Genomic DNA, 14,123 nt, shown 5'->3' with positions numbered 1-14,123 from the left:
ACAGACCCATGACAGCAGACGCTATCAATAGCACTCTCACATTTACACATTTAATAGCACGCTCCTTAGTTTGTAAGGTGTAGGCAGGGATTACATTTAGATTTTATATGCACGTGTAAATGGTTTAAAACTTCCTTTCTTTATAAATCTCGTTTAATCTTAAAGTGCATTACTATATTTTTCAAAACCAATTACTTGTTAAAGTTTGTACAATCAGTGGGATCAGTTGCAATGCATATATGTGAATGATAAAAGTAAATTGCACATTTGTCGAAGGAAATGTAAGGTGCTTCATGAAATGTTTTGTAAAAGATATGTTCATTTAATTTCAACATTTTCCTAATGTTCTTGTGCTTCTTTATACCAAAACAAAGGAAAGACATATTGTTTTGGTTATTTATAGCAAAGTATGGTATCATTTTAATGGTCCGGCCCACTTGACAACTACCCAGGCCGTATGTGGCCCACCATGTGAAATGAGTTTGACACCCCTGGTCTAGATGGATACTTGTTGATCTACAAGTTATGGTCTAGTTGGACAGTCAAGGGGATTGGACATTGGACCTAGTAGGGAAGGACTAGTTGGACATTTGATTTAATAGGGAAGGAGTACTGTAATTGGATGACTAGTTGGACAGTGGCTCAATGGGGAAGGACTAGTTGAAGGGTTGATGCTCAACGTGATGCACATGCAGCCACAAATTGCCCCTACCATGGTTGGTGTGCGACAGGAAGAGCAGATCCTGCAGGATCTGGATGAGCGTGCACAGCTGTCTATCCTCCTGCGGGCTCCTGAGCCTGACCAGGAGCTTCCTCAGGCTCTCCTCCAGTTCCTCTTTGTTGTCCATCGCGTCAAAGGCGCCTCGGAAGGTCAGATCATGGTAGCCTCGAGGAGAGGTTCCGAGGGACCGCGCGGGCGCTACAGCCCGGCCGGCAAGAGGGACCGCGGAGGACGCTGCGAGTCACCGCATTGGCGCGCATGTCTCATTGAGAGACTGAGTCAACTTTCGCTCGCCTTCCTCTTTTTTTTTTGTCTTCGCTGTTTGTTTTGTGTGTGCGTGTGTGCGTGTGTCTGTGTGCGGTGCTCCTCTTCTCTCTGACAGACAGCCACAACCAGGCGTATGCTTGCCTCCCCCGATCACATCATATGACTCCACACAGGAAGAGGAAACAAACTTCCCGTCCGGGACAGGACTCAAACGAAGCGGTCGCCCAGGATTGTCTCTTATCTCCGATCACTTGCCCGTCATTTAAACTTGGTGAGTAACTAGTTTACTTGAAATATTGGCCTTTTTTTGTCTTGGTGGCGTTATGTAAATGACCGTTTAAAACTGTCAAGTGAACTGCCCCCGAACTGCCGCCCCCCCTTTCTATCTTCTACGTACGTCGGTGTCTGGTGACAGCCGCGATATGTAAAGCATCGGGATTGCCATGGCGCCGTACTGCAATGGAAAAAGCCACTATTTTTTTTATTTTGTGATTGATTGTGAGAATACATGAGATGCGAATGATTTACCATAACGGGTTGTCAAGCGAAATTAATGTTGCCCGTTTTAATTAGGTCTTATTTTATACCACGACGAAAATCGATGAGATCAATTGATAGATTTCCTCGTGTAGAAAAAATAAGTATTTCCTCCCCTTGTTCTGACATTATTATAAACTGGATTTCAAGTTCGTAGAAATATATCAACAGCACACCACTAACCGCCGTCCAGATGTATTCAAATAGCACATTGAAAATACATTGTAATGCCATTTTAAAAACGCAGCATGTAAAACTAAGCAACATTAATACAGTTGATTCTGCTCCAGCAAAGGCTCTCTTTTCCGTGCGTTTCAAATGTGACCTGGGAACGACCAGATTTTTTTCTCGAAAGTGAACGGGTTACAGCATATGCAAAATAATTAAACAAGGTGTGTTGTGAAGTGTGATATCGACTTTTTAATGAGCATTAAAGGAATAAAAACCCAACACATCAAAAGTCCAAATAACAACTGTTTGGAGCCTAAGCATGTTCAAAGGAGAATATGAATACTGTATTACCGCAAGCACTTGTAATGTGAAGTTGTCAAACAAGTTCGACAAGCTTGTCAATTTCTTTTCTATACAACACAAAAAGGGATGAACTTAGTGTGTGTGTGTGGGGGGGGGGGGACTTGAAATATCCAATTTGAACTTTACTTTAATCCAAAATGATAATTGTCATCAGTGTGGGGCGACCGTCTGTGTCAATTTGTTGAGTTTACTGTCATTTTTTGTGGCGATTAGCAGTATTATTCCTCATACATTAGTTATATTAATGATTAAAAACACGTTGCTGTTATTGGCACTGACTACGGATGAAAGAGGAAAAAGAACAATTGATTGGAGTAGCAGTGTTATGTTGTCTGCTCCCTGTGAAGTAGGGCCAGCTGGGATCGTGACATATTGTCATGGCCACATACATATCATGGCACCATTGGATTGTAAAATGAAAAGTTGGTGGGCGCACTTCAGTCTCGCTGAAGAACCATCTCTTTCATTCTGCAACAGCACTAAATGTGCATTCACACCCTGCCACAAACGGACTGCGTGTCAAAACAGAAAATTACCCACAACTTTGGTGAAATAAAACAGTGGCACAACAAAATGAAAACCGAAACAAACAAAAAAAACCCTACTATTATAATGTGAAAAAGAATTATGACAAATGCCTTACTAGGCATGCCGTATTTCCAGCGATGGATTCTTGTTATGGCTTGACCTTCAATAACTGCAATTTGCATGTTCTCAACAGTTTTCAGTTCAAATGGATTGATATTAATTCAAAGTAAATTAGTATTCTCAAAACAGTTTAGTAATCCTATGCAGACTTATATTGTATATAATTAACAGTAGTAGCCGGTAATTTCTACACAACAAAGTTCCACTTTTTTATGTATCCTGTTTCAGTCGACGCATGTGTATGACGTCACGGCGCGGTGGGGTAAGGAGGGTCGTATGATGACGTCGCACAAACATGGCGGCACAGCGACTCTCAGAGTCAGTCGTAGCAACTCGGCAGTAATAATTTAACAAAGTTGGCCAAAGTCGCCTGCTCCCCCACATTCCTTTTCCCCACGCACGACACGGCGCTCGAGTGAGTTTTTCCTTTGCAGCGGGTAGAAAACATTTGGGAAATTAACACGTTAGCTCGTTCAAATGATCGAAATTAGTGCGTCTGATTCTTCTCGAAAAAGCATGTTTGACGAGGTGGACGGCTCGTAAATAATGTCCGACAAGTGTCAAGTGAAGATTGGAGGTCTTTGTTGCACGCCCACACAGACTTGACAGCTCCCGAGTGAGGGACAGGCAAGGAAAAGTTGTTGTTTTCCGGCTGAGTTCGACCCCTTCTTCCCGCTTCCCATGTGCAACAGGCAGGATGATGAGTACAGCTTGACGGGCTTCAGCAGTAGCAGAATCGTCAACATGGGCATCAAGAATGACACTGCAGTAGAGGACGATGGTGAGCGGCGTCTCATCAACTCTCCATCATCGGACACCCTGTCCCGGAACCCCCCCACGCAGCCCTTTGTCTACGTGCTGGCCTTCTTCTCAGCCCTGGGTGGCTTCCTCTTCGGCTATGACACCGGTGTGGTGTCGGGAGCCATGCTACTCCTCAAGCGGGAGATGAACCTCAACACTATGTGGCAGGAGCTGGTGGTCTCCAGTACGGTGGGGGCAGCGGCCATCTCCAGCCTGAGCGGTGGCTTCCTCAACGGGCTACTGGGGCGCAAGAAGTGCACGCTGCTGGCCAGCTTCATCTTCACCTTCGGCGGGTTCTTCATGACGTTCGCGCCCAACAAGGAGGTACTGCTGGTGGGCAGGATCATTGTTGGCCTGGGGATTGGTGAGTTTATGTCGGGTAACCATAATCCTTGCTGAATTGCAAGATTTTTCACAGTTGGAGACTTTCCATGGCAATTAAAAGGATTTTTTTTATCGACAAGCTCAATGCTAACGCACAATACAAAACGCCATGCACAGGCTAAAGAATAGAAATAATGTCACAGTGTTATTGCCCTTTGAACACAAATGGTGCAGCAACACATGAAGTATATATTCGTTAGTCTCTGAAAAACAACGAATGTTACTGCAGCTTACTGAGGGAGGAATTCTTCCCACCAGGCGTGGCCTCCATGACTCTCCCCGTGTACATCGCCGAGGTGTCGCCCCCTCACATGAGAGGCCAGCTGGTCACCGTCATCACTGTCCTTATTACCGCCGGACAGTTCATTGCCTGCGTGGTGGACGGCGCCTTCAGTTACATGAAACGCGATGGCTGGAGGTAAGTACTGTTGACAAAATCAATGTTGTGGGCCAATGCTGTCAGGCTCCCGCAGTGCTATTTGTAACTGAACATACAGTCTCTACCTAATGTAAGTGCTGAAACAGACTGGTTGTAACTATTCACCGTAACATAAACAAAGATGCAAACAACATTGTGAAGTGACCGTCTGTCAGTCTCAGTTGAAGTCTGCGCACTCAAGAGACTGGGGCAGTTTGAAGGGCAGTTTCCATTCAGTGTCAGTTTAACAAAACATCGCGTGACGCGTGACTTTGTGTGTTGTGCTGCAGGCTGTCTGTTTTGGACGCCTGTTGGAAGCACCATCGTTTTCAAACTTACATGTCATATTTGAAAGTTTTCGCAAAACAAAACAAATTCAACAAACTGCAAGAGTCACTTGGACATTCCCTAAAATCAGGGAATGTCACAAATATTTGTTAACTGTCTGCCTGTGAAGACCTTTGAGATTAATTTGTGGTTAAGGTCTAACTGTTTTTAGCACACACGTATGAACAAAGTTAAAATGCCATAGGCAGTTATGTTATTAGCCTAACGATTAGCTTCTTTGCCTTTAAGATTAATTCACACTTTACTGAACTTAGTAATTACTTTCTGGAAAAACGTGTGGGACCACAGGCTATTGTGCAAGAATGTATTCTGGAGGAAATGTGACTGCGACATTCAAAACAAGCTTTGTGAGCTTTTTTTTTTTTTTTAAACCGTGGGAGTTTGATTTATTTATGCTGACACCAAACAAGCTTTGAAACATTTTTTTCCAGCATTAAAGGGCCATGTCATGTAATTTTAAGCTTTCCACAGTTAACTATAGGTCTAACCGGCAAGTAAGACACCTGACTGTCCCCGTGTGGCTGCCTCACCCCTTTCATGATGTCGTCCTTAAGCTGTCTGCTGCGCGCACTGCCAACGAAACAATAACGGACACTCCTTTTTATGATGTCATCCTTAAAGCCGTCTGCTGCCCGTACTGCGAAACGAAACGATCACGAACCCTGCCGCCCACATCACACGCCGCTCCGTTTGGCCCGGCACCACACCGCACAGCCTTCGTTGTTTTGTCGGAAAGCCCATCAAATGCGCAGAAGCTTTCACGTGTACTTTGTATATCAAAACAATTTTCCGGGGTTTAGCCGGCAATCCACAGCCGCCTGAGGTGAACACTACCCAAAGCCGCTATCCTCAAAGCGGGTGCCACAACCGTCGAGGTCGCAAAGCGCTGATGCTTCGCTCTTTCTCCTGGAGACTTCTTAAAACACTCTGCAAAAATGAGTGTTTCACTGGTGTCTGGTTTGGAAAAAATGGGTGTGTGGTTAGTCTGCACGAGCGATGCGGGGCTGTCTCCTCACTTTGTAATGTATAAAATTGAGGACGCAGTCGTTTTCTTGGATTGGGCGGAGCTTTTCTTGAGAAGCACCTAAGAGATGGGTGAATGTAGGAAAATGCTTCTTTGGAGGTGTTGTTTTTTTTAAATTTGTGACGAATTTGCATTTTAAGATGACTAAAAGCTCAAAAAAGTTGATTTTAGCATCATATTACCCCTTGAACGTCATGCTCACCTCCCACAGACATAATAGAAATGAATATTTGTTTTCCCTTGACAATAATGCAAAAAGGTGTTCCTCCTGTCTGTGTTGTTAAAATATGTATGTAAACACAAACTATAAGAGGGGAATCTTTTTTATGTGCAGTTGTAAAGGTGAGACAGGGCAACCTGCGCAAAATATTTGTTGCTCAGTAGCACGTATTAGCGAAGTGTACGTATATAATCGCGACATGTAAACTGGCACCATGTCTTTGGCATATTTAGCGCTCATAGCTCTGTGATTGCCTTCCTCTTGACTTGTTTTTGTCACACACGCCACAATGTGGTCATGACTCAGCGCATAATGACTGTTTCATAGCGGCAATTAAAGTCGCTAGTCGCCGTTTTGAAAAATAGTCACGCAACGTTGTTAGTGTACGCAGCGCATGTCAGCCGCGATGGGCTTTGACTTACCCAAGTGTTAAAAGAAAAAATGTATGAAAAGAATTGGACTGACAAACTAATCGCTAATCAGAATAAAGACAAAGTTAGCTTAATATTTGTCTGGATCTTCTCCCGTTGAATCTACGTCTTTCGTTGGTCAAGGTACATGTTGGGTCTGTCGGTGCTGCCCTCCATCTTGCAATTCGTGGGCTTCCTCTTCCTGCCCGAGAGCCCCCGTTGGCTTCTGCAGAAGGGCCGGCAGGAGGAGGCCCGCCAGGTCCTGAGTCGCATCCGAGGCTGCCAGGATGTGGATGAGGAGTTCGACTACATCAGGACCAGCATTGAAGAGGAGGAAAAGGAGCTGAGGGGAGGTGAGCTGGAGGCGATATCAGCATTCTTTCTGTTTTGTTTTGACATCTACAGTGAATATTCGCTATTGGTAAGGGTTAGGGACCAAAACCTGCTGTGAATAACAGATGCCCACCCATTATTATTTTTATTGACAAATAAATACATCATAAATATACTGTATCCCAAACTATGATTCCACAATATTTAAATGGCATTTAAGGCTCATGTAAAATATCTTCATTGGTTTCGGAACGTTGTCATCGAAATGTTGTATTGTGGGAAAAATTGAATTTTTGCAATGAAATCAGTTGAGCATTTTGTAGCTTTAATGGTTTGAATCGGTTGAATGATGCAAGTTGAAAACATTTTGAAAATGTAAATGTGTTTCTCGTCCAGGCGGGATCATTTTTCTGCGCATCCTCGGCCATGGGCCCACCCGCAGGGCTCTGATCGTTGGCTGCGGCCTTCAGATGTTCCAGCAGCTGACGGGCATCAACACCGTCATGTAGGTCCTCTCCCGTTTTTGTTTTTGGGGGGGGGGGGGGTAGCTCACTTTCTGGCGCCTTGTGTGAGCTTCTCCTCTTCTTCTAGGTACTACAGTGCCACCATTCTGCAGATGTCAGGTGTGCGCGATGAGAGGCGGGCCATCTGGCTGTCCGCCGTCACCTCCGGGACCAACTTTGTGTGCACATCCCTCAGCATCTGGCTTGTGGACAGAGTTGGGCGCAGAAAGCTAACGCTGGCCAGCCTCACCGGTGAGTTCTCACAGTGCATTACTCAACTGAACTCAACTCAACGTACGTATAGATACGATAATCCATTCTCAAAAGATTCGTTAGTGACAGCCATAATATATAGTTAATTAGGTGCTCCAAATACTCAGCATAGGTGATGAAAACCAACAAAATAACTACAATTAAAATTGAAAAAGCATTTTCATGAACAAAATAAAATAAAATGTTGATTTAAAAAAACCTGAAAATTTTCTTTGTGTTTATAAGAGTAATGATAATTATCGGAAAAATGCCCTCCATTTTCGGCGTCAATTTATTTCTTATTAGCGCTTTCAAGATTTATTTAAAAAAAGGCAAAAGTCAAAACGAAATAGAAACAACTGTGATGAAAATACCACACTCTTACAACTCTGGAGGAACGTGTCCAGTGTGAAGTAAATCGAAAGTACCTCGGGGCGGAGGCGTGGTGACTTTGCATTTTAACGGTTGCTGGCACGAAAGCCAAATTTAACCATGCAAACTTGGCAGTGGCCTGACATCTGTGAGAAAGAGGTCCAATTTTTCTTGTATTGTTTTATTATGCACTATGGTTGACATACTGCATATTGCACCAAGATGGAGTAATTCCCCTATTCTAAAACATACCAACATTCATTTTTTTACAATCTGAATTTGGTGGTCCAGTGGTTAGCGCGTCGACCTCACAGTGCAGAGGTACCGGGTTCAATTCCAGCTCCGGCCTCCCTGTGTAGAGTTTGCATGTTCTCCCCAGGCCTCCGTGGGTTTTCTCCGGGTACTCCGGTTTCCTCCCATATTCCAAAAACATGCATGGCAGGCTGATTGAACACCCAAAATTGTCCCTAGGTGTGAGTGTGAGCGCGGATTGTTGTTTGTCTCTGTGTGCCCTGCGATTGGCTGGCAACCGGTTCAGGGTGTCCCCCGCCGACTGCCCGAAGACAGCTGGGATAGGCTCCAGGCACCCCCCCCCGCGACCCTTGTTAGGATAAGCGGATCGGAAAATGAATGAATGAATAAAACTCCATTGTAGAACGCAAAAGCCATTTATCAACAACACCCAGAAACACAACGCCCCAACTTCATTGGAATTGGGTTTGAATGACCATATGTTGACACAAAAGGTCTCAAGACCGTACCTTATGCATCAATGATAATACTCTCTGCAATTTCTTTGAATTATTTGATTTTTATAGGTACCGCTCTGAGTCTCAGCGTTTTGTCAGTGGGCTTCTTGCTGGCAGCTCGGTACTCTCCCCCTGTTACACTGCATCCGCTCGACTCCCACAACTCCTCCTGCACAAAATACGGGTAAAAAACACATCCTCTGCCCCCAATGATATTGCTTTTTTTTTTCTATTATATACGTCTGGTTTCATTGAATCCGTGGTTGCTCTCGTCAGTTACTGTGGAGACTGCATGTTGAATCCCGCTTGTGGCTTTTGCTACCACGAGAACAGCAGCGGTGTTTTTGACTCCACCTGCCTGCCCGTCAATCCAAAGACCACCGAGCACTCGGCGTGGGGCGGGTAAGTTGTGATGTTAACGTAGATTTTTGATGGAAACTTTCAAAAGTGGTATGTATTGAACAACAATGCTCATTTATTTACTTTAATTACATTTTCATCTATTCAGTTGAAAGCTGTTTGGTGACTTGATTTGTTGTTGTTGGTGGTGGTGTTTTTATTTATTTATTTATTTTTTTGCGATGTCATTTCTACAGGTGTGCCAACCAAACGGAGACGCTAGAAGGTCCATTCTGGGCCTACAACTTCTGCCCTACGACTTACTCTTGGATTGTACTGACGGGCCTCCTCCTCTACCTGACTTCTTTTGCTCCAGGTCTGCAAACACGCTTGTAAAACAATCAACTTTTTCACCATGACGTCACAGGATGTGCTTGCAGGTGGCACCACCTCAAGCATTCTCCAAAAACAACCCATTTGACATGTCGTTTAACTGAGGCGGAGCAATTAAAGAAAAACGTGAGAATGGCTTAAATCATGCTAGGTTTGAAGAGTCAGTCGAAACTATGATGCTACATAAGTTAAATTGCAAAAAATGGAACGCCGTTTTAGCAAGTAGGTTGATTTTTAAAAAAAACTGTCATGGTTTGTCTACTGTCATACATTGTTTAAAACGTTGTAAAAACAACCAAACACTGAATGGGACTTTTTGTGTGTCAGGAATGGGTCCCATGCCGTGGACTATCAACTCTGAGATCTACCCACTGTGGGCCCGCAGCACTGGAAATGCTTGCTCAGCCGGAGTCAACTGGATCTTCAACGTCGTCCTCTCACTCACCTTTCTTCATATCGCAGAGCTCATCACCTATCAAGGTAATTGAAGATGCTGTCAAACATGGATTGCGTTCAAAGTTACCTTTTCGACAAATAGTAGGGTTTCAAATTAGGCTTTCACAAGGCTTCGGTTAGTTTCTAATTTTGATAACGGGCCAGTGTGAGGGACCAGAGTTTAGAATTAGATTTTTAGACAGTGTTAGGATTTTGAATCTGGGTTCAATGTTTGAAGTACAGTTTCAAATCGGGGGAACAAGATGGTTTTAAATGAGGGCATCAAGCCACTTGGGATTCCAAGCAAGTGTTTGAAATTAGGTGTTAAAGCCATGGTTATGTTTTTTCTTTCAAATCAGGGTTTAAAGCCTTGATTGGGGTTTGAAGTTAGGATTCCAAGACAGAGTTAGTGTTTGTTTCCAAATAGGGTTTCAAACAAATGGTATTCATGCCTGGGTTAGGGTTTCAAGACAGAAATGTTTCAAATTAGGGTGGGTCCAAATCTGGGGTTTGGGGGTTTTAAATCAGGGTTTCAATTTAGGCTTTTGAAATGTTTGAATCTTAGGTTTGGCGTTCAAATTTGGGTTTGGGGCTTCAAATTTGTGTTTTTCAAATGGGACTTAGGGAGGTTTTGTGGATCTTGGAATTAACCCAATGCGTTCCCTGCCAGGCATCTTCTTCGTATACATGGGTTTCACCGTGCTGGGCCTGCTATTCGCATTCGGGTGCCTGCCCGAGACGCAGGGCCTGCAGCTGGAGGACATTGAGAACCTGTTCACGGGACCTTTCTGCTCCTGTGGCACCTCCTCACACCTCACCAATCAGAACATCCAGTACATCCGGGTAAAGGGAAACAATTACCTCCCATCCGACAACGACACCTCCGACATAGACTAGAGTGTGGCGTTGGGATTCTGGCTTTTCCTGTCTGGCTTTTTTTTTTTTTTTTTGTAAAGACTGTTGCAGCTCAGAGGAAAATCACATACTGCCCTCTAGTGGTGAAGAGCATAAATTGAGCAAAATTTGCACCTATTGATTTGTTTTTCTTTCTTTCTTTTTTGTGCTACCCTCCTACTCAGGCAACTCTGATCAGTCTGTGGCTTCATTTCACCCGGGTACGACTTTCCTCTTACATTCTGTTTAGTTACTGTGGATGGATGGACGGACGGATGGCTAGATAGATAACTGTACGTACATACACAAACACATAAGTGGTAGTGGTAGCGCCATCTGAAGGTACAAAATTAAGGTGCATAGTGTTAACAGTACAGACTTGAGGGAATGGAGGAGGAATCATTTTCTCATTCTGGATCGTACATGATCCATGGATTGTACATGCTTGTTCATCATCTTCCTTTCGGCCACAGGTGTCAGGTGCCCCTTCTCGCGCCCGGCGCAAAGCAAAAGATGCAGGGTCTCTTTGTGGACTCGCTGCTTGATCCTCTGACCCTCATTGACAGTTTTGATTTGAAGTATATATTTGCCACACCAGTTTAGTCCGTCGGCCAGTTTCTGCCGATTTTATAGTCTACGCCCTGGTGAAATGCTGTCTTTTCCAGAGTGGTGTGATTCAAGTCGCCGCCTTAAAGTGTTATGCTTGAAGTTTCAAGAAAACAAGCGTTTGACAAACACCACAGGATTATGGCTGTTTTTCATGTGACGGTAATTCATGGTTCTCAGCCTTCAGATAACAAAGCACGACAGTTGGGGTGTGAAAAGCCACAGAAAGATTACTTTATTACTTTGACATTATTCCTGGCACACTCCACCAACACAAGAGTACTCTCTGTTTTGGACCAATGCCTTATTATTTTAGCCACATTTCTAAAATATGGTTCAAGCCAGGGTTATGGTTTCAAATTAGTGTTTCGGTTTTAGATAACCAAACATGACAGTTTTGCTGTTAAGCCACAGAAACACTATTCCTGATACTATTACTTTATTACCGAACACTCCATCAACATGATAAGAGTACTGTATGTTTTTGGACCCGTGCCTTATTATTTTAGCCGCATCTCCACGAGCAGTTCTGATCAGTATTGTACGGCTGGACCTAGCAGTATGTCGCATTTGAGGGAACTGATTGGCAGGCAGACAAAACGAAAAAAAAAGACAACAAAAAAAAGCTTGTCATCTTGCAATTTATGCGGCGCCCCAACAAAAAAGTGCCGTACCAAACTGAAGCGTATTCCTCGGTGGAGATAAGTTTTTTTGTTGTTTTGTTTTTTAAAATGCATTCCTGGGTTATACTCATGTTTTGGTGCTTGGTGGTGCACTTTACAAAGCCATTCTATTTTATTTTACTGCTTTAATTGTCTGACTAAAAGTGGCCAAAATGTTTTTAGAAAAGTCCGGAATTCAGCCCAGTGGACAACGGGAAGGTGGGCTTGGAAAATGGCATAGCCTATATCACTGTAAGTAAAAATGAATTCCAAAAAAAACAAAACACCCCAAAAAAAAAAAGCACAATGTTGTATTGAAGCGCCTTGGCAAAGGTAGAACCACATTTAATTCCTTCGCTCTGTCGTTTTTCTGAAATGTATCTTTTTTTTTTTTCCTCCCACCCCACAGCTGAAATGACCAACTTTCTATACCGAGCACCTTTTTGCGACACATCCTTCACTTTGCTTTGGCATGTAGAAGAGTGCCTTTAGGGTATCCAGTCAGACTCACTTGATGAGAGGTTATGTCAGGGGTGGGCAAACTATTGTGCTTGAGGGCCACATCGCATTTTTAAATGGGACAGATGGGCAATGTCATTTATAGAGAGGGTGAAGCATAGAAGGTAAAATATGTATAGAAATAGTTTAAACAGTCGTTAAACAATTACTTAATCAAATGATTTTTAAAAAATATGTAACATTGTACTTTTTGATTGTAATACAAGTAAATAAATCAAATTATTTCATGAGATAAATTAACAAAACAGGAATCCATGCATTTTGATTAGGGGGAACATAGATTAATACAAACTATTGCAGGACTCTTGGTAATGTACATTTTTATAGAATTAAGTGAGCGCTAGGTGGCCGACCTGACATACTTTTCCCACTTCTGTGATGAAGGAGGTCCTTTTTCTTTCAAACACTGGGACTGCAGTGGCATACAAATGTCTTCCGTGAATTTTTGATCATCTTTCTTTTGGTATGTTTAACTCATTCACTGCGATCCCTCCCAGTTAGAATGCATGTTTGGTTGGCATCTCTGGTCATCGATGCCAGTGAAGAAATTATTGTGAAAGAGACTGATAAATTCTGAATGTATACTTTTCATAGTACACATTAAATGGCTAATATTGATAATCTAGTGGCTCACATAGCTGAGCTCACTGGAGGTTAATAGAAAAAAATTATGGGGGGGCTGTTCTAAGACTTGCACAGTTATGTATGGTAAATTCTGATAGAATCGTGATGGGATTTATTTTAAATTGAATGATATTTATGTACGTTGTCGCTGTCCAATAAAATGTAAAAATTTTTTGTTGTTTTACCCCCCATCTTTGGATAAAAATAAAACATTTGCAAGATATAGGAGTACTTTTCATTGGCCAGCGACACAATGATTTAATTATATCAAATATATTCACACAGTGTAATATGTTGTTGAGTTATTCTTGTTGAATTTTGTTTTTGGTGACATTGAAGTTGCTTGAAAACCAAACTTTTTAAAAAATATGTGTAGTACTTGTAAAGTTCTTGTTCCTGAAAGGAAATAAAATAATTTAAGGTCCTATAAGATGTGAATTTCTTCCTCTCCCATTTTACCAGTATTTTTTTAACCTTCCGTCTACAAATTCACGTTATTCCTATGAGTTTTACCATAATAAACGATCATTTGTCAATTTCATCAAAATTGCGTCACACATCGCAGACACAAGATGTCGCCAAAACTCCACGATACCCCCAATACCGAATTGAAACCTTGAAAACCCGAACCTGCTGTACTGTAATGTGTTTGGCTCTGTGCATGCTTGTGCATGCCTCCAACAACACTAAGCAACCGCGGGGACATCTTGTCAGAACAACGTACGCGTCAAGGGAGCAAAAACGCACGCGTGAAAACAAATAAAGGTCATCAAAAATCTTAAAAACACCTCCTGTTATGACGTCGTTGCATTTATCGTGCACACAATGAAAGTGGACGTTTGAATTCGTAATTGCATGCATGTATTTTTATTGAAACAAGTACAGTAGAACCTTTAAGTCATTCAAAAATAACGTTTAACAAATCTAAATAGTTTATCCTAAGAGACCAAATGTGTGGTCCGCTGGTTATGACGGCACGAGAAGGGGCGCGGCTTAGTGACGCATTGCGGTTACCTCCCCGCCCGCTGGCGGTCCTGCACACAGCGCGTGCGTGCGGTTGCGTGCAAACCACGCGTTTGTTTGCTTGCGCGTTCACGCTGGCCGTGCTGGTCCGGGTAGCCTGTTACTGG

The 14,123-nt window shown here is 43.0% G+C and overlaps 2 protein-coding genes across 4 annotated transcripts in view; one reads left to right on the top strand and one right to left on the bottom strand.

Annotated features, from left to right (window-relative positions):
* Positions 1-1,127, bottom strand: part of lrrk2 (leucine-rich repeat kinase 2) — a 37,898-nt gene extending 36,771 nt beyond the window's left edge. The window contains exon 1 of the mRNA XM_019894767.1: positions 662-1,127. Within this exon, the coding sequence (XP_019750326.1) occupies positions 662-848 (187 nt within the window). The 5' untranslated portion in view covers positions 849-1,127. The remainder of the gene's footprint in view (positions 1-661) is intronic.
* Positions 1,128-1,130: 3 nt separating this feature from the next.
* LOC109530854 (proton myo-inositol cotransporter-like) lies at positions 1,131-13,155 on the top strand. 3 transcript variants are annotated; one of them, XM_019894774.1, is made up of 13 exons: positions 1,131-1,259; positions 3,400-3,872; positions 4,151-4,310; positions 6,457-6,665; positions 7,042-7,150; positions 7,237-7,400; positions 8,591-8,705; positions 8,798-8,923; positions 9,118-9,236; positions 9,581-9,733; positions 10,359-10,531; positions 12,034-12,102; positions 12,260-13,155. In XM_019894774.1, exons 2-13 carry the CDS (start codon positions 3,452-3,454, stop codon positions 12,266-12,268), a joined length of 1,827 nt encoding a protein of 608 aa, XP_019750333.1. In that variant the 5' UTR covers positions 1,131-1,259; positions 3,400-3,451; the 3' UTR covers positions 12,269-13,155. The 3 variants fall into 3 exon arrangements, with proteins under 3 accessions (XP_019750333.1, XP_019750332.1, XP_019750334.1); XM_019894773.1 differs by having other exon boundaries at positions 12,034-13,155; XM_019894775.1 differs by lacking the exon at positions 12,260-13,155 and having other exon boundaries at positions 10,359-12,121.
* The last annotated feature ends 968 nt before the right edge of the window (positions 13,156-14,123 follow it).

The sequence above is a fragment of the Hippocampus comes genome, unplaced genomic scaffold (assembly GCF_001891065.2).
Source record: "Hippocampus comes isolate QL1 unplaced genomic scaffold, H_comes_QL1_v1.1 scaffold319, whole genome shotgun sequence".
Classification (NCBI taxonomy): Eukaryota; Metazoa; Chordata; class Actinopteri; order Syngnathiformes; family Syngnathidae; genus Hippocampus; species Hippocampus comes.
Note: the sequence above shows the minus strand (reverse complement) of the source record. Positions and strands in the feature narration are given on the sequence as shown.